Source organism: Leptonychotes weddellii, chromosome 12, assembly GCF_054177405.1.
Source record: "Leptonychotes weddellii isolate Sample4059 chromosome 12, ASM5417740v2, whole genome shotgun sequence".
Classification (NCBI taxonomy): domain Eukaryota; kingdom Metazoa; phylum Chordata; class Mammalia; order Carnivora; family Phocidae; genus Leptonychotes; species Leptonychotes weddellii.
Window position 1 is genome coordinate 66,415,217 of NC_138380.1, and position 19,053 is coordinate 66,434,269.

Consider the following 19,053-nt stretch of genomic DNA (forward strand, 5'->3'; position numbering starts at 1 on the left):
TGCCTCAGGGTAAGTAGGGATAAGGCAACTGGCTTTATTTATTTTTTTTTTTAAAGATTTTATTTATTCATTCAAGACACAGAGAGAGAGAGAGAGCACGAGCAGGAGGAGAGGCAGAGGGAGAAGCAGGCTCCCCGCTGAGCCAGGAGCTGGACATGGGGCTCGATCCCAGGACCCTGGGATCATGACCCAAGCCGAAGGCAGATGCTTAACCATCTGAGCCACCCAGGCGCCCCAAGACAACTAGCTTTAGGTTGATTTCCCATACAGCTCCTGTGATGATTGCTATTGGGGTTTGGGCATAGACTTAAACACAGAGGTAGTCCAAATGATGTGTCAAGATATTTAAGGGACTTGAGCCGAGTCTTCATTCTACGAAAGGTTAAGGAAAACTCTCTTCTCAGCGTTAAACACTTCCCTGCTATTTAGGTAGCAGGGAAGATACGTTGCAAGTGTGTATGTGTTAGTATTAATAATTTAAATGGCACTTAGCTAGAGGTTAGAACTCATCAAGGAGGTTCATTTTAATAGAGTCCATAGCCCTAGGAAAGTTTTTCTCTGGATAGTAGAATAGGGCGGAAGGCTGGGTGGGTGGAGGGAGGAGATAACCTTGGTATATAGTAGACTGACTGCTGTGCTGGATTTTCTCAGAGAAAGGCAGAAAGAGGAAGGGAAAGAGCGAGGAACACCTGAGCCGCTGTAATTTCGAGAAATTCGGAGGAGTACAAGACAGGAGCAGTGCAGGGCGTGGCGGGCCCAGTGGGTCTCCAGTCAGGGAAGATGGGCGAAACGAGGGCTGGGCCTCGGGAGCGTGGCCACCCACTCTTTGCCGCCTCTTTCTCTAGAAAAGGAGCGTGGTTCGGGTTGCGGGGTTGACCACCGCGCCACCGGCGAGGTTCGCAGCAGAGCCCGAAGCTCCGCCCTCGGCGAGCCAGAGCCTCCCAGCCCCGGAGCGCTGCGGGGCCGACGCACTCCAGTAGGGCGAGTTCGAGGCGCTCTGGGCGCCCGCGGAGGACGGCTTCCTGCCTTTCGTCTGCCGCCGGGGGTGGGTCCGGCTGGGCGCGGGGTGGGAGTCGGGAGGTCCGGGAGTCGTCCGGTGCCCGCGCTGAGACCTCTTGGTCCTCCCAGGTAGGAGCCGCCCGAGACCCCGAGCGAGCTGAGCGCACGGGAACACCACGCTGGACGCGCGCCTCGGCGCGGAAGAGAGGTACTCCATTCGCGCTCGCGTGCCCTCTTCCGAGTCCGGATGACCGACCCGGAGGAGGGCACTGGTCAGGAGTGTAACCTGAAATTCTTGTGGCAGAAATTCTCAGGCCCTACCCAGTCCTTTTCTTAAATCATAAATTGGCTCTCTCAGCTCATTTGGGGGAATCTGCACAGTTTTCGACAATGTGAAACGACCGGAATAACCTAAGTTTAAATTTGTTTCTTTTGATTTGTTTCTTTATCCTAACTTATTTAGGGGAGGTGTCAGACAGCGGTATATCAGTAAGGAGGTGGTGAGTCTTCTGGATCTGTCACACGGCCCCCCTCACCCCCCTCCCCCGGCTGTCAAGGTTGTGTCAGGGACATTTCCAATGTCAGCTTGGAATAGTAGCTCCGTGGCAATTCAAAGCCAATTTAGCCCTCGATGTCCACTTATGTAGCCAGTTTACTGAGTGATCAGTTGGCAGGGAAACTTGGGCAAAGAACCATTAGAAAATGCCAAGATTTTGCCGAATGTCATTGACCCTGCACTATATCATATTAGCTCATATTACCTTTATTGTCTTCGTGCTCCTTCAGGTGTGTATGTCAATCTCCAAACAGATCCTGAACAACCGGAGAGAAGCCAGGGATGTACCAGGCATCAGTGCATAACAAATATTTTTCAATGAATAAATGTAAGAAGCATCAGTAATTTTGAAAATTGGTGCTTGAGCATCCAACACCATTTGGGTTAATAGACTGGTAACATCTAAATTAAATAAATAAATAAACAGCTTTTTCTCATGGCTACACATAGAATGGACTGTATTCTGATCCCCTTAGTTGGAATGTGTTGTGGTAGGAGTCTTGGATAGGGTGACCGGAGACCTGAGAACTTGCTGAGCCATATCAGGAGAATTTTTCTATTTGTAAAGGGAGAAGGTTGGAGCACATGCTTTTAAAGATTTCTTTCAGCTCTAAAAGTCTGTGATGAAATGAATCCATCACATCTTCATAAACATGTTTTGGATTTCAGTAGCTCCTGAAGACTTTATCAGAAGGTTGGTAAACAAATTGTAACTGTTTTTTTTTTTCAAAGGAAGGTCTGAGAGTCAGCAACTTAGAGGAAAACCAACAAATACATAAAAGGCAAATTTGGCTTAATCAAAACCACGTATGTATGTATTTACAAATTTTTAGGTTTAAACAAATCATTAAGTAATTGAATACATTTTTTATCTTTATTTATTTATTTATTTTTAAGATTTTATTTATTTGTCAGAGAGAGAGCACAAGCAGGTGGAGCTGCAGGCAGAGAGAGAAGCAGGCTCCCCGCTGAGCAAGGAGCCCGATGCGGGACTCGATCCCAGGACCCTGGCATCATGACCTGAGCCGAAGGCAGACACTTAATAGACTGAGCCACTCAGGCGTCCCGAATAATTTTCTTTTTAACTTAAAAATATATTCCCTCTTTTTTTTTTTTTTTTTAGAGAAACAAAACAGATGAACATTGGGGAGGGAAAGGAAAAATAAAATAAGATAAAAACAGAGAGAGAGGCAAACCATAAGAGACTCTTAAATACAGAGAACAAACTGAAGGTTGCTGGTGGGCAGGTGGGTAGGAGGATGGGCTAAATGGGTGATGGACATTAAGGAGCGCACTTGTTGGGACGAGCACTGGGCATTGTATGTGGGTGATGAATCACTGGGTTCTGCTCCTGAAACCGGTGTAGCATTGTATGTTAACTAACTTGAATTTAAATAAAAAAATAAAAACTTAAAAAAATATATTCCTTGGTTTTTTTTTTTTTTTCCCCTTCTGTATAGAATATGGGTTTTGTCACAAGAAGATGGTTCTACCTACCACTGGGCTGCATGATGCTAATCAACCTGATTAATGCTGATTTTGAATTTCAAAAGGGGGTGCTTGCTAGCATCAGCCCAGGCATCACAGAAGATATTGATTTCCAGTGTTGGAATGCTTGCTCTTTGACCATGATAGATCTCAAGGAACTCAAGATACAGCACAATGTGGATGTTTTCTGGAATTTCATGTTGTTCTTGCAAAAATCCCAGCGGCCTAGACATTATAATGTCTTCTTAAGTATAGCTCAGGATTTCTGGGACATGTATGTAGACTGCTTGCTTTCACGATCTCATGGAATGGGCAGAAGACAGGTGATGCCTCCCAAGTATGATTTTCCACAGAAGATAACAGGAGGTAATTTAAATGTGTACTTAAGAGAACAGCAGTTTAGTGTTCTTAAAAATTAAACATTTAATCCTTATTTGCCAACAAGGTAGCAAATTTGCCTTATTTTTTCCTAATAAGATTGAGTTTGATTTTCATTTTTACTAATTTTGTATTATTTAGAACCTGCGGGAGCTCTGATATGCAGAGATCTGAATGATCTTGAGACATAATACATTTGGTAGACCATTAAAATTATTACCTTATTTTCCCCATGAATAGTTCATAAGAAAGCTATTTAACACTATAATTATTCCTATTACATTTATTGAAGAAATTTTAAACATAGAACATGTAGTTAGGTTTTAAAAGTTTTTTCAATAGGGTTATTTAAAAGTAAGAAATCTTGAGAGTCACATTAGAGTGACAACAATTTCTCCTCTCTAATATTATAGGACCTGATTTTACAAAACATGAATTTTACGTATAAGAGAAAGAACATGGAAAAGACCTCAAGCAAGGTGACATCAACCTGAAAGTTTAATTCTGTCAGTATTTCCAAGGTCAAATATTTCCTGTAGTATTTATCAAAATTGTTATTTCTGATTCTTTAATATTTATGAAAGTTGTATTTTTGTTGTTGTGTAAATGCTTTATGGCTATTGAATTAGCATTTCCGTGTTTTCAGGTAACTTGTCAATTTTTTATTTGGAAGGCATCTTTGTAAAGCATCTTTATCTTAAAGAAAACATTTAAAATTCAAATGCAATATATTTTTAAATACAGCAGTCAATGGAGTAATGCTGTAACTAATTTTATAAGGTATCTTATACATAATGTTGACTTTAAAACTGTGCCAGAATTAATGCCAGTATTGTCCTAAAAAATAATATTTAATCTTGATATAGTGTACTGAGTGGCTTCTGAAATGTGCATTTCATCACCAAGCCACCCTATATATTAAAGTGTTTTTCTATGCATTAAGGACTAACATTTTTTTTATGTTCTCACTTTTATTGTCTTCATTTTTTAAAAAGAATAACAAATAGAAACGTAATGAGAAACTTTGTTTTAGTAAAGTGAAGTCTGATAGAATTTTTGTCTTTAGTTATAAGCTCGGTTTTCTTCTTTTTTAAATATATTTCCTATTTACATCTCACATCTTATTCCAAAAAGGATATGAAGCTTTAAAAATATATACCAAACAATAGGATAACATGAAGTAGATGAGGAAATTGAGATGATGGGAAATGAAGACAGGAAACTAATAATATGTAGTTGTAGTTTAGATTAATACTTTCAAATGCATGTTGTAAAAGCCTTTATCTTTGATAAAAGGGTAGCTGTAAATTGGTCTGAGTTTCCTACTTCTCAAGGTGAAGAAGGACTCATGAGCAGTTTCAAGATTCACACTGTTGATAAGAAAAACCAAACAACATGTTTAGGAGAAGCCCAGCCTTTGCTAGGACTAAGAACCAATAAAAATCATAGGTTTTTATACTGGCTCCCATGGTATACAGCACTGTGTTTTCAAGTTCCTGGCAATGTCAGATTCCCTTCAATGCAAGCTGATGCCTGCACAGCCAAACTCAATTACATATAATTTTAAAAGCCCCCCAAATAATACTCAACAAATGTGCAACTGTCTGATGGTTTGACTTGATTCAAGAATAAACTTTAAAGGGTGGAGTGGGGGCTGACATTCTTTGAGTTATGGACCACTTTGAAATTCTGATGAAGCTATAGACACTTTACCAAGAGTTGTATGTACAGAGTGTCCATCATTTGTGTATGATTTTTGGGGGAGGGGCCATGAACCCCAAGTTAAGAATCTCCAATATATTTTTTTAATTTTAATTTTTTGCTTCAATTTTTAAAGAATCCCCAATATTAAAGAATAAATGGATCACATAGCTTTCAAGTTTTATCTTACCAATATTTCATATAACTGAGTTTTATGTAACTGGTTGCAGATAATATGAGGTTTTAAGTCTAATGAATTTCCACACTGAAAATATTTTATCTTGCCAATTAAGGACAGATTGCTAAGCTCATAAAATCAACTGGTTGGAGGGTCGGTCTTATGTTCTCTTATTCAAATGACCAGAAAGATACACAAGAAGTTGCCTAATTAATTTCCTACAGGTGGAGGCACAGGGTCATGATTTTCCTTAGAGATTATCTCTCTTTTACCTGTGGGCAAATTTTCGAAGCTTAAAAGTTCAATGGCATAAAGCAAAACCAGATAATTTTAGCCTAAAAAATGGTTCAACCAGCTGTCATCACCATAGTTGTCATAAAAATTTCTATTGCAGCAATGATGAACTTTTTAGTGTTAATCAATTAAACTTGTTAGCCTTCCAAAATAGGTTAATTGCAAATTGGTTTCTAGTTCTCCTAATTGAATTTACAGGCTACATTGGATTATTAAACATAGGAAAAATAAGGACATTTGCCAAAATGGGTATTCTGGTTTTAGAGCAGTTCATCTTAAGCCTTTTTCCTGGTACTTAGATACCATGTTCTGTTAAAAATCCCCTCCCTACCCCGCAATTTTTGGTACAAATCAAGTCATTTGTATATAGAAAAATTTATTATTTTTTTTCATCGTTCCTTCAACAAAAACTCATTGAGCTTAGAAGCATGCTACTAAATAATCCTTGACTCACAGAGCTGTCATTGCAGTGGGACAAAGGTAGAGTAGGAAATAATACAATAATTCAGAAGTAGTTTTATGATATCAAAATATAAGTTAAAAGAGGCACCTGGGTGGCTCAGTCATAAAGTGTCTGCCTTCGGCTCAGGTCATGATCCCAGGGTCCTGGGATCGAGCCCCACATCGGGCTCCCTGCTCTGCGGGGAGCCTGCTTCTCCCTCTCCCGCTCCCCCTGCTTGTGTTCCCTCTCTGGCTGTGTCTCTCTCTGTCAAATAAATAAAATCTTAAAAAAAAATAAGTTAAAAAAAGAGAAATGGTGATCAAAATGTGGTTGAGTGGGGAATAATGTGTATTTCTCTTTTGCCCTATTCAAAATCATCTGACTAGATGAGTCAAAAGATCATTTTTTAAACTTTAAATAAAATTTTTATTTTAGAATACTTTTAAGTTTGCAGAAAATTTGCAAGGATGGTGCAGAGAAATCATGTATACTCCATCAATTTTTTCCTATTGTTAACATCTTACATTAATATGGTATGTTTGTCATAACTAATGATCTAATAGTGATAAATTATTAACCATACTTCATATTTTATTTGGATTTTACTAGTTTTTCCCTGATGCCCTTTTCTGTTCCAGGATTCCATCCAGGACACCACCTTACATGGAGTTATCTTGTCTCCTTAGGCTCTAAGCAGATGTTTTCAATGACCTTGACAATTTTGAGCACTGGTCAGGTATGTTGCAGAATATCTAATTTGGGTTTGCCTGATTGTATTTCTCATGGTTAGACTGACTTTATAGACTTTATGGATGAAGACCTCAGAAGGATTATTCTCAGTACTTCAGATCAAGGGTATATGCCATCAACATGAGTTATCACTGATGTTTAACCTTGGCTAAAGTAGTATATACCAGGTTTCTCCACTGTAATGTTATTTTCTCTTCTCTTTCTATACTGTATTCTTCAGAAGCAAGTCACTAAGCATAACCCACACCTAAGGGAATGGGCAGTTATGTCCCACTGACTGGAGGAGGCAATATCTACATAAATTATCTGGAATTCTTTGTATTGGGAGATTTGTCTATCCTCACTCCCTCCCTCTCTTCCACTTTCTTCATTCCTGTTCTTTCATTATTTACTTATATCAGTAGGGACTTACAGACTTTTATTTATACTTTGGGTTATAATCCAGTACTACTACATTATTTATTTTGTTGCTGAAATTGTTCCAACTTTGGTCATTAGGAACTCTATAGGATGCTCCAGACTCATCTTGTGTATTTCCACCCATCCCTGGAACCAGCCATTTCTTCAGAGACCTGGTTTCTTTTATTGGAGAATATTAATTAGAAATCAAGATCTGGGCAATAGGTTTTTCTGTAGAATTTTGACCTGATAGTACCGGGCCAGTTCCTGAATGTCAGGGGCTGCTTTTTTCTTTCTCAAAAAGCATCCTTGACTGGAAATTTAATACAAGCAATTATGAAACATAATTGCTAATGAAACTAACGTAAGCATAGGCTATGTTGGCAGAAAGTGTGCAAAAATGAGGAAGACTAGTTTCAGTATATCCTTCATGGGTCCTACTACACCTGGAAATCTTTGTTCAGTTTGGTCACAGTTTAGAGGAATATTAACAAATTGTGGCCCTTCAGAAGGGGCTGGCCAGATATAATGTCTGGAATGATTAAGAATGATTATAGAAAATGGATATTTGACCTGAAAAGATTTAGGCTGAACATGATAGTTTTTTTTCCCTGTGATATGAAATGTACTTTGTGTTCCAGAAGACAGACTGAGGATGAGATGAATGAGTTATTCACCTGATTATTCACTGGTTTTCCTCCAATATAAGCAATAACTGGCCAACAGTTTAACCAAGGAATGAGCTCCCTCATGTGGTAAACATCTCATTACTGAAGTGTGTCGAAACCATTTCATCTGCATGCATTAAACTCCATTTTTATTCTTTTGACTCTATTTTCATTTAGCTTATTAGCAGAAGTTTCAGTTTGAGAGCTTGAAATTTTGTCTCAACTGACTCATGGAAGGGAAATATATTGTCCGCCTTTCAGTCAGACTGGATAGGCTAAGTGGACTCAGGAGTGCCTTGGAAGCACTGGATGTGAGGAGAGACAGAGACCTATTATAGTTAGTGACATCATCAGACCGATTCACTTGTTCACTGCAAGGGTGGCTGGAATTGTAATCTGCAAGCTCGATGCATGTCTGTCTACCAAGGGCAAGTATCTGGATTAAGCAACACTACGCTTCATCCACCTACATTTCTTCAGCTGTTAAATTTGCTGCTAGGTAACAACCTGCCCTATTTTACCTTTCCTCTTCCTGATGAGTAAGGTCTACACAGCAGGGGGGGGAAAGGTCCACAGATATCACAGATTATTTTGATTGTTGTCAGTCCTAATTAGTTTGGAGATACCAAGTTGTACTACATACAGAAATTATAGTCAACCAAATGATATCAGTTCTATTTCTACACGTTGGTTTCGTAATAGTATCGGTTAATGTAATAGTATTTCTGTCTCATCATTTTAGAGAAAGTCTATCACGTTATGGAGTAAATGCATTTGAACTACTTTAATAATGTTTGTGTTTAGCCTTGCGTGTATAGTATCTTATTGGATGAATCTTCCTTTTGAGCTCAGGACTTTGCTGCCCTTGCAGAGCTCAAGCGAAAGGCTGCCAGGAGCTGAGGCCGCCATCACACTTATTTAGCAATTTATTTACTGATGTGCTTATTTCAATGATGAATGAAACGTGGTTTCTACCTTGTCCTTAGGGAGCTTAGCATCTGAGAAAGGAGCTTATAGGCTACAAAATGAGGTAGAGATTTATTGTTCTTAACCATGGACTCTTCATCTTGATTCTGTATCTGATATACTTGAGGTATATCTGTGCTTTTCGTGTGGTCATCTCATCATTGCATGTTCCTATCTATGTCCATTCTTGTCCCAGTATCCCAGTAACTACTCTTTGATGGAATCTTTGTGCTTAAGGCTTCCTGTGTGAAGAAGAGGAACAAATTATGCCTTCTAATATCTTGGTGGTGGTGGTGATAACAGAGAAAAGATTCAGGAGAGGCAAAGGTCCCTGGTAAGCTGATGTACATTATCTACTCCTATGGGCCACAAGAATGGGCAGTTGGGCCAGGATGAGAAGCTGCTGGCTAATGGTGTACTATCAACTCATTCTAATTAGAACATTAACAACAGTTGCAGTTTCTCCCTTCATTACAGATTCTACTAACTTCACAGATGGGGATAATGGAAAATTCCTGGAGGAATGTGAGTTGGGGGAAGAAGAGGAGGATGAAGGAGGAAGTAGGAGAAGGTGAGCCCAAGGGGGTGATGGAGCCCTCTCTTATTTGATAAAGTAGATTTTATGCAGGTCTTCCCAACTTTGCATTCAGTAGGATCATGTTAGTAGCTTGTAATTGGTCACAGTGGGAGTATTTACACCATCCAAATTGGCAAACGCTACAAATTAGGGCGTTCTCCCCTTGAAGAGCTGTTTGTTACACATTTACCAGTACACTGCTGAATGTGCCTATGGGCCTAGAATCTAGACTCAAATTCCAGTGTATTTCCCAATTTAAGAAAAGAGGTTCTTGTCTCTCCCAGTGCTGGACATGAACTCAACTTTGTGGCTTCCTGGGCATGGAGACAGGCTATGGAAATCTTTTAATAGCATACGGGGGCACTTTGCTCTACATCCAGCATTAAGGCATCTATCTCCTATTTTTTGGCAAAATACCTTCACCACCAAAGGCGGGAAAACATTTCCTCACTCTCCCCTTCCCTTCCCCATTAAAGAAGAAAAGTAGTAGCTTTAGAGTTTGCTTTGCATATTTATATATTAAGAGTAAAACCGTCTATATTTTTATTTTTTATTTTTATTGTTTAGCTGATGACTAACATTTACTTTTTATAACAGAGATAACTTATTTTACTTTGACCAACAAATTTGTTGCAAATGTTTTTGCTGCCCAGTATTTATATATACGTAGGATAACAATATCCTGATTCCCCACTCCATCCATATATTTTGGTTGGAGTTGGCCTACTTTTGGCTCTGGGAATAGGCAGTACTCAGATCTGGCCAAAGTCATGGTGAATGGCTCAGGAGTGGGCATGTGGCCAATCAAGGGTCCCAAGATGCAGAGGCAGTGGCAGAGACTATTGAAAAACAGGCATGTATTCTTTTCTACTGAGTATCAACTCGGGAGAATATAATCCAGGAACTGCTAGGGAAGAAGATCCTACTCACAGAGTTTCATTCCTACATCCAACAATGCCTGTAGTCTTAATTACTCCTACATTTGATAGCTACAGAGCCTATAAAAGTTTTTATTGGCTTAAACCAGATGGAGTAGTTCACATGCAACCAAAGGAGTTGAACTGACACAGTATGTTTTACAATTTCAGTTAAGAGAATTAGTGATCTATCCAAAGAAATTAATGACAACTCTTCTGATGCTATATGTAGATATTTTCAATACAAATAAATTACGTGCTTGCTTTTATTTTTTCATAGTATTTTACTAAATTATTTGCTTTGTTTATAAAGATATATTTAACTAAAAAATTATAAGCAAACTTTTTTTCAAAATGTCTGTAGATTATTTTATGTAGGAACACTCTTCTTTGACTCATTCACAGTTTTCACTGCTTTCACCTTTTGTAGGGCTCCTCCTCGAATAGGCAATTTTTTAAGAGCAATATCTGTATCAGCCAGAGGTCCTCCCAGTAATCGGGCAGGAGTGCTTTCCACTGTTACTACCCGACCAGAAGGCACCTGACAAAGCAAAAGGTATATATAAGAGTTCATTTACAAAATTTTTCAATAAGAGAAAAACCCATTCATCCTTCAGCTGACTTTAGAAAAGATACAAACTTATAGCTGTTTCTTGGGAATCCTGGAGGGCTGATCAGGTCTAAACCAGTACTGGGTGAGAGTAAAGGTATCTTGGATATAAATATGGCTTAATTATGTGAAATTTGACCAAAGAAAAGAAAAAATATGAGGAAAAACCCCCATGGAAATATCATTCTATGGAGACTAAATTCAGTATCTACTAAGAAAAGTTATGAAGCAAAACAAACAAACAAAAAAACTTACCGTTGTGTTAAGGCCTTTAATATCTGTCCTGTGAAATATTGCATTTGGTGGATGCTCACCATATCTAGAGGATTCTATAGCTTTTTCCTGAAGTCTTTTTACTTTCTGAAGATTTTTAAATTAGAAAGAAAGTAATACGAATTACTATTAAAACATTAACTATCATACTTGCAATGAAGTATGTGAAGTACATTTAATTGTGCCTGATTTCTACTTGAACTGTTTATTAAGTAGCACTGTAACCTGTACTTACTCACTTAGGCTATGGAGATAGTTATTAGTAAGTTACATCTTTTATACATTGCAGAAGACACCAGTCACCTGAGAACATTACTGAGATTTCCAGAGGTATCACTCATATATGACCAAGGAATAAAGCAGGTCCTATGGAAATCACATTTTAGCACATAATTTAATAAAATTACTAAATTTACCTCAGGTGACACATGTTTTCAAAATATTTTGCATAAATACTAATTCAGAACACTTAATTATTTTCAGAGTAATATAAATTGTATAATTTGTTGCACTTTTGTTCAAACTCAGTAGTTGAGGCACTAGAACATGTAAAATTTGTGGTAACAATCTGCATGGAATGGCTGATTTTCATTAATTATTCCTTCAAAGTACAGGCAGTTGTGAGGATATTTTTTAAGTAGAGTTGGGAAGAATTTTTAGTGAGAAGGGGGAGACACAGTATCTCAAGTGAGCTTTTGTTCTTAACTTTGCTTTCACTACCTTAATGTGGTTTCACTGTTTTCATGGACTAATTTAACATTCAACAATTTCATATCTAGCCGAAGAATTGTAACATTACATAAAAACATATCCAAAGTATTAGTGGAAAGAGTGGGAAAAGCAATGAGGTTTTGAAAATACATGGTGCTTCTCACATATTTCAAGTGAACAGTCAACATTATAAAATTTTTAGATGAGTTTCCAGCTTATTCCTAAAGCAGCTTATCACCTTTTCCCAAAGGGATGCTTATCCTCAGTTCTCATTTAAGTGTTAATATAATGTTTCTTTTGATGGTCACAGAGGGGAAATACCCTTGGGGGAGAGGGTAACCCAGACAGTTGTTTTTTCTGTTCTTCACTCTGCTTCTTACAGAAATGATCAATGACACAAAGTGGAAAGTAGGAGCACATTTCTCCTGCTTATTCCTGGCTAATCATCATCTCCTTTAGGCAAGCCAGGAATATCACCCCTGCTCCCCACTGCTAGAGCAAAAAAACTCAAAGTAGCATCTTCTGAAACTACGAAAATGCATAGTTATCACCCTACATTGCTTATAAGGATCTAACAATGTTGGTATTCTATAGAAAGGTCAGGAGAAAAGGTGACTGAATATTTATTCCTGAAAAAATCTGCCTGTCAGCATTGTCTATTTGTTGTGGATACCATAATATTTTAAAAATCCTACCTTTAAAGTTTTAGCGTTTGATGTTCTGGCCAAGAAATTTTCCCATGATTTATTAGCCAATTCTCTTTGCTTGTGTGTGGCTTGTATCTGAAATGAGAAAGATAATTAAGAGTTCTAGTTCCTATGAAAGGATAACAAAGGGCGTTTTTAAAGCCCTTATTTTGAAGGAAGACCTAGATTTTACCAATGTTAATTTTAGGGCTGACTAGCAAAAGAATTAGAGTAAAATCCTTCCTGCATTATGTGGCTAAGATTTGAACTGCTTTTCATTAAATGTTAAGTAAAACTGTTGTTATGAAAATATTAAATATAAAAATAACAATAATCATTCTCAGCAAGACTGATTGCTTTATGTGATTATCACTTGTGAAGACAGATTATAATCCAGAACAAGCTATATAAATGACCCAACAGCAAATTCACAGGAGAAAATAAAGAGATTCCTGCTGCCACTGATAATACTTTACGGAAGGTTATATTGGTAAAACTACTAAGTTATGACTGTAGCAGTTTAAGATAAGCAGTTTTGTGAGAGTGCTGAGTTGGTTGTGGTGATGCAGTCTAGGGAGATAACCACTAACAAACTGCAAAGACTATATAGTTCTCTAAATATATAATCAGAGAACACATGCCCTTGGTCAGTAAATAATATGTTATTAAATATAGATTATGAACCTAAGAGTATTTAATTAAACAACTGCTTAAAAATAAGTGAGGTCAAAGCCATGATAACAAATCAACGATAACCAACAAATCAACAATAGCTCGTCCACACAGCAGACATTCTGCCATTCAACAGAACTAATGAGGCAGCAGAACTTCCAATAGGGCTATCCCACTTAAGAACAAATAAATTACTTAAATGGCAGCATCTATGCAATAAAAACTCTTAAATAAAAGTTTCAAGCAAATTGGTGTCTAAGATGGAGTGGAATTCACAGATGGACGCAGACAGAATTCCTACTAGGCTGTAGATATAAACATTTAATAGACGATGTGAAAGATCAGGCAATAGAAAACACTTTGGAAATCACCTTAAAGAGTTTTATTTTATTTATTTATTTATTTATTATTTTTTTTTTTTAAAGATTTTATTTATTTATTTGACAGAGAAAGACACAGCGAGAGAGGGAACACAAACGGGGAGTGGGAGAGGGAGAAGCAGGCTCCCTGCCGAGCAGGGAGCCCGATGCGGGACTCGATCCAGGGACTCCAGGATCATGACCTGAGCCGAAGGCAGTCGCTTAACCAACTGAGCCACCCAGGCGCCCGACCTTAAAGAGTTTTAAAATTTTAATTGTAATCATGAAGGGTCACCAAGCAGAAGTGGGGAATCTGCATTGTCTTTGTATTTGGGGGACAAGCTAGAGCCACTTAAAGACCCATTTGCTCAAAAACTTCTGTTGTGTTCAGTTTCCGACTGAACACAAAGCTTTAGGAAAATGGCTTATATTTTCCTGGCAGGCTTTTTCCTGATTAGTTAAAGTCAGAGACCAGCTTACCTCTGGATCTATAGATAGAACATTCATTGTAAGTTTTATGGCACTGAAGTGAGGATTGAAGCTTTTATCAATATGCCTATGGTTGGCATACCAGTAAGGACCTATCACAGAATGAGGGATGAGGGTCAACTTTCTCAGTGAGGTTATACATATATAGTCACAGAGATAACACTGTCAGATAGAATTTGCTAAACATATACACTTAAATAGACCACAATTTTTGGAACTCTGACATTTCAAAAAATGTGTCTCAGGTGTCTGTTAACTTTTTTTTAAGATTTTATTTATTTATTTGAGAGAGAGAGCATTAGCAGAGGGGAGGGGCAGAGGGAGAGGGAGAAATAGGCTCCCCGCTGAGCAGTGAGCCTGACATGGGCTCAGTCCCAGGACCCCGGGATCATGACCTGAGGCAAAGGCAGTCGCTTAACCGACTGAGCCACCCAGGAGCCCCAGGTATCTGTTTACTTTTTAAAATGTAAGCCTACAGAAATCAAATCATAATGCCATAAACCCGTCCTGAATATAGTAATTGAATCGCAGGCTGTTAATTCCATGGTTTCTTTAAAAATTGCACAGAAACACTGAAAATAATTGTAAGAAAAACTACAATATAACTCTAAGTGCTGAAACATTCAGAGGTAAGGCAAATATATCCTATGGTAAGCTTGTTTATTGAGATTATTATTTCCTGCCTTAATGGTATATGTGACTTACTTTTGTATATACTTTTTGTTCATTTTGCACATCTTGGTTTGCTTGGCTTTCAATCATCTCGCTTTGAAGAGAAGCAACCATCTTTCCAATATTTTCTGATGCTGTTGTAATAACTTCCAAAATTTTTTTATCTGTATTGACTGGTCTTAACTTTTCTAATTTTATTTCTTCGCATATTTCATTCCATATTTCTCCAATCTGTTATAACGAAGTTTAAGTTTAAAAAGTTAAATTAACCAAAAATAAATGATATAATTTTGGGTAATCCTTTATTTGGGTGGTTGTTCCAAAGTTAACACTTACTGAAACACTTCTCCTCATCTTCCTACTTGGGAATAAGTGCATTGGGAATGATTTGAGGCACCAGTTACAGTTGAGTATTCGGAAGTAATTTCTCAAATGTTTTACAATGATAAGGTATGCATGGATGAGGCTCCACTACCTAGGTTTAGTTCACCACCATCGTCACTGCCCTCTGGTTCATAGTCACACCATTTTCACAGCTGCAGAAACTGCTGCTTTATTCTTATCCTTTTGAACTACTGATGTATTCCTCCCAAAAGCTCTGTATTAATAGCTAGGTTGAGGGGGTGCCTGGCTGGCTCAGTCCATAGAGCATGCAACTCTTGATCTTGGGGTCGTGAGTTCGAGCCCCACATTGGGTGTGGAGCTTACTTAAAAAAATTTAAAAAAAAATAAAAAAAGAATAGGAATGCTTTTAAAAAATAAATCAAAGTTAGGTCAAGCTGAACTTGTAGGGCAATTACCATGGGGATAACTGGGGTTCCAGAGCACTGTCCCCTGCCCCTTACCTTCTAGCTCAGAAAGTAACTGAATCTCAAGCTCTTAACTCCATGGTTTCATCATACTGACAGCTCCATCTCATATTCTAGGTTGTCTGTAAATTAATGTGCTTGAGTATGCTTATATTTGTAGAAAAATTTATATATCCAGGATTGGGATAAAATTGAGCTTTGTTTTCAGTTGCAAATAGAGACTTATTCATTTATAACATTCAAAAACATAGTACTAATATCAGAAGAGAATGTACTTAAAAAGACTTTGCTGAAACTTCAAAAGTATTCATTTGCTAATAAAAATATAACCAACAGGGTGAGAAACCTAATATCCTTTAACTGATATTTGATCATCATATAAATTAAGGATAAAATAATCTTTAATAAACATTAATAATTTATGTTAATAAGCAATAATTCATTTAACTATAGTTCCTAATGCTCTCTAAAGAGAAGAAATTATATTTTTAAAAATTCTGTTAAGCTTCTGAATAGCTCTGTCAGTAACATCCATCTTCTTTTATAAAGTAATAGTTAGATGAAATCATATCCTATGGTAGATACCCAATCAATTGTAGGTTTCTTGAACAGTACCAGATGCAAAATGGAAAATAAAAACTGTATAGTGTACCTGGATGATTGCTTACAACTATGAATAGATCTTTTATTTCCCAAATGATTATTTTGTCGTATTAGAGTTTAATAGTAAGATTATTAAGAAGGTACTCACTTTAAAATCAAGGTATCTATGTATGATACAAAGAGTGACAAAATCTTCAGCAGATAGGCCAGGTAAATTTTCAAAATCTAAACAAAGTTTATAAAGAGAGAGTTATTGTAACAAAGCAAGTGATTCCAAAAGGTATGTATCTATCATAAAAACTAATGCCCAGAGTTAGTTTTTATTTCATCTTGATTATGAAAAAGTTAGTTCTGTGAGCCTCTGGCTTGCTGAAGAGTGTTTGACAACTTTTTTCCTTAATAGGAAGCAAGGACTTTAAAAACTCAGGTACTTCAGAATTCTAATGTTTAAGCCTAATCATCTAAACTAACCACCTTTAATCCTGGAACTGCCTGGGGAGCTTTGAAGGATGCTGATGCCTGGGCCCCAAACCCAGAGATTCTGATTTTAATTGATCAAGGGCATAGCTTGGGCATTGGGGTAACAATGGAACATGCACTTATTTGTATAAAGGGACTTTTGATCATCATGGTTGAAAAGACTCCAAAGCAAAATCACCTGGCAAACTCAGCAAAATAGAGTCTCTTGAGAATTTGACAAGTAGCTTCTTACCCAGTTTGCCCAGCACAGCATAAATTTTTGCTCTGATATTCTCGGCAACATCCATTACTGCAAGAGTCGGGCAGTTTGCAGGCAATGGCATGATTTTTTGCTCTTCTTGGAAACTGGTAAATAGAGGTTTCTTTGTATCTAATCATTGCATATCATGAAAACAGAAAGGACAAATAAAAACATTAGTAAATTAATATCTAATTTTGAAATTTTAGTCCAGACATAGAATATATAAAAATATTATAACAGAATAAAATAGTACATTGTATATGGTTATTCTTTTGAAAGCATTAGTAATCAGTTATCCCTCATTCTGTGGCAAAACTTAAAGCTTTCATTTTAATTGTACATAAAATATAGAAATTTCACAAAATAACTTTTTAAAAAGTGAAACTCTTATGTAAATAACTTTTCTAATTTTGAGATCCAGAAATTGAATAATGTCAGTTTAACAAATTTGTAATCTCCTTTGCTATTGAGTTCTATATATTATGCTATAAATATAAAAACAATTTTATGATGTTACAGATCAAAACTCAGAAATAATAAATAGAAATAGAAATCAGAAGTTAAAGGGGAACTATTTTCATTTAAAAATTAACAATATTAACAGTTTAGATGAAAAGAAACTTAAGAGGCTTAGAAAATGTACTCTAGAATTGTAGATTGCTGGTAATTAAAATTTATGAACATTTGATTTATTTTTATTTAGAAAACAATTTCTTCTGGGGCTCCTGGGTGGCTCAGTTGGTTAAGCATCTGCCTTTGGCTCAGGTCATGATCCCAGGGTCCTGGGATTGAGTCCCACATCGGGCTCCCTGCTCAGCAATGACTCGGTTTCTCCCTCTCCCTCTGCCCCTCCGCCTGCTTGTGCTCTCTCTCTCTCTCCCCCTGCCCCTCTCTCAGGTAAGTAAATAAAATCTTTATTTTATTTTTATTTTTAAAGATTTTATTTATTTATTTGACAGAGAGAGACACAGCGAGAGAGGGGAGCGGGAGAGGGAGAAGCAGGCTTCCCGCAGAGCAGGGATCGTGATGCGGGGCTCGATCTCAGGACCCTGGGACCATGACCTGAGCCGAAGGCAGACGCTTAACGACTGAGCCACCCGGGTGCCCCAATAAATAAAATCTTTAAAAAAAAAAAAGAAAACAATTTCTTCTTTTATATAAAAAGTAAACTTGCTTCATGAATATGGATCAACAGAAATGTACAAAATACTATAAAAATTGTTTTCAGGCACTCTATTTATATCCCAAATTTAATTGGTGAATGAAATGTTACTGAATCTATTTGTAAAAGCAAGTAACTCAACGAACTTCTTTAGGACATGATGTTAGGTTTTTTGGTTTTTTTTTTTTTTTTTGAGTTAAACAATATAATCAAATATCACTTCCTGAAAATATTCTATAAAAATATGAACCCGCTACTAATTTACTTGGTTTTCTTCCATTCATTCAGAATTTGATAGCAAGTTCTACAAACTCTTGTGAGAAGAACTTTAAACAAAGCGGTGGAAGTCCTCATACTTCCCTAATATCTTTTAAAGATCTCTTTTTAAAAATATGGGTGAACGATGAATAAGCCCTGGGGATGTAAAGAACAGGGTGGTGACTATAGTTAACAGTACTTTATTGTATATTTGAAAGTTGCTAAGAAAGTAGATTTTAGGGGCGCCTGGGTGGCTCAGTCGTTAAGCGTCTGCCTTCGGCTCAGGCCCTGATCTCAGGGTGCTGAGATCGAGCCCCGCATCAGGCTCTCTTCTCAGCAGAGAGCCTGCTTCTCCCTCTCCCACTTCCCCTGCTTGTGTTCCCTCTCTCGCTGTGTCTCTCTCTGTCAAATAAATAAAATCTTAAAAAAAAAAGTAGATTGAGCGCCTGGGTGGCTCAGTTGGTTAAGCGACTGCCTTCGGCTCAGGTCATGATCCTGGAGTCCGGGGATCGAGTCCCGCATCGGGCTCCCTGCTCGGCAGGGAGTCTGCTTCTCCCTCTGACCCTCCTCCCTCTCATGCTGTCTCTCATTCTCTCTGTCTCAAATAAATAAATAAAATCTTTAAAAAAAAAAAAAAAGTAGATTTTAAAAGATCACAAGAAAAAAAAATTGTAACTGTGTGGTGATGGATGTTAACTAAACTTGTGGTAATCAT

General features: G+C 37.4%; 2 protein-coding genes across 2 annotated transcripts in view; one reads left to right on the top strand and one right to left on the bottom strand.

The window, feature by feature from the left end:
• Positions 1-2,781: 2,781 nt before the first annotated feature.
• FAM237B (family with sequence similarity 237 member B) lies at positions 2,782-3,462 on the top strand. The gene is made up of 2 exons (XM_081799699.1): positions 2,782-2,802; positions 3,016-3,462. The coding sequence occupies exon 2, from the start codon at positions 3,019-3,021 to the stop codon at positions 3,460-3,462; it is 444 nt and encodes a 147-aa protein (XP_081655825.1). The 5' UTR covers positions 2,782-2,802; positions 3,016-3,018.
• A 7,080-nt stretch (positions 3,463-10,542) lies between these two features.
• Positions 10,543-19,053, bottom strand: part of CFAP69 (cilia and flagella associated protein 69) — a 42,604-nt gene continuing 34,093 nt past the window's right edge. Inside the window, exons 17-22 of the mRNA XM_081800599.1 lie at positions 16,910-17,047; positions 16,346-16,422; positions 14,819-15,016; positions 12,603-12,689; positions 11,179-11,283; positions 10,543-10,854 (exon numbers count right to left, since the gene is read on the bottom strand). Coding sequence (XP_081656725.1) covers positions 10,684-10,854; positions 11,179-11,283; positions 12,603-12,689; positions 14,819-15,016; positions 16,346-16,422; positions 16,910-17,047 — 776 coding nt within the window. The 3' untranslated portion in view covers positions 10,543-10,683. The remainder of the gene's footprint in view (positions 10,855-11,178; positions 11,284-12,602; positions 12,690-14,818; positions 15,017-16,345; positions 16,423-16,909; positions 17,048-19,053) is intronic.

Coding starts and splice junctions, on each gene's coding strand:
- FAM237B (XM_081799699.1), top strand. CDS start 3,019: ATGGGTTTTGTCACAAGAAGATGGTTCTACCTACCACTGGGCTGCATG.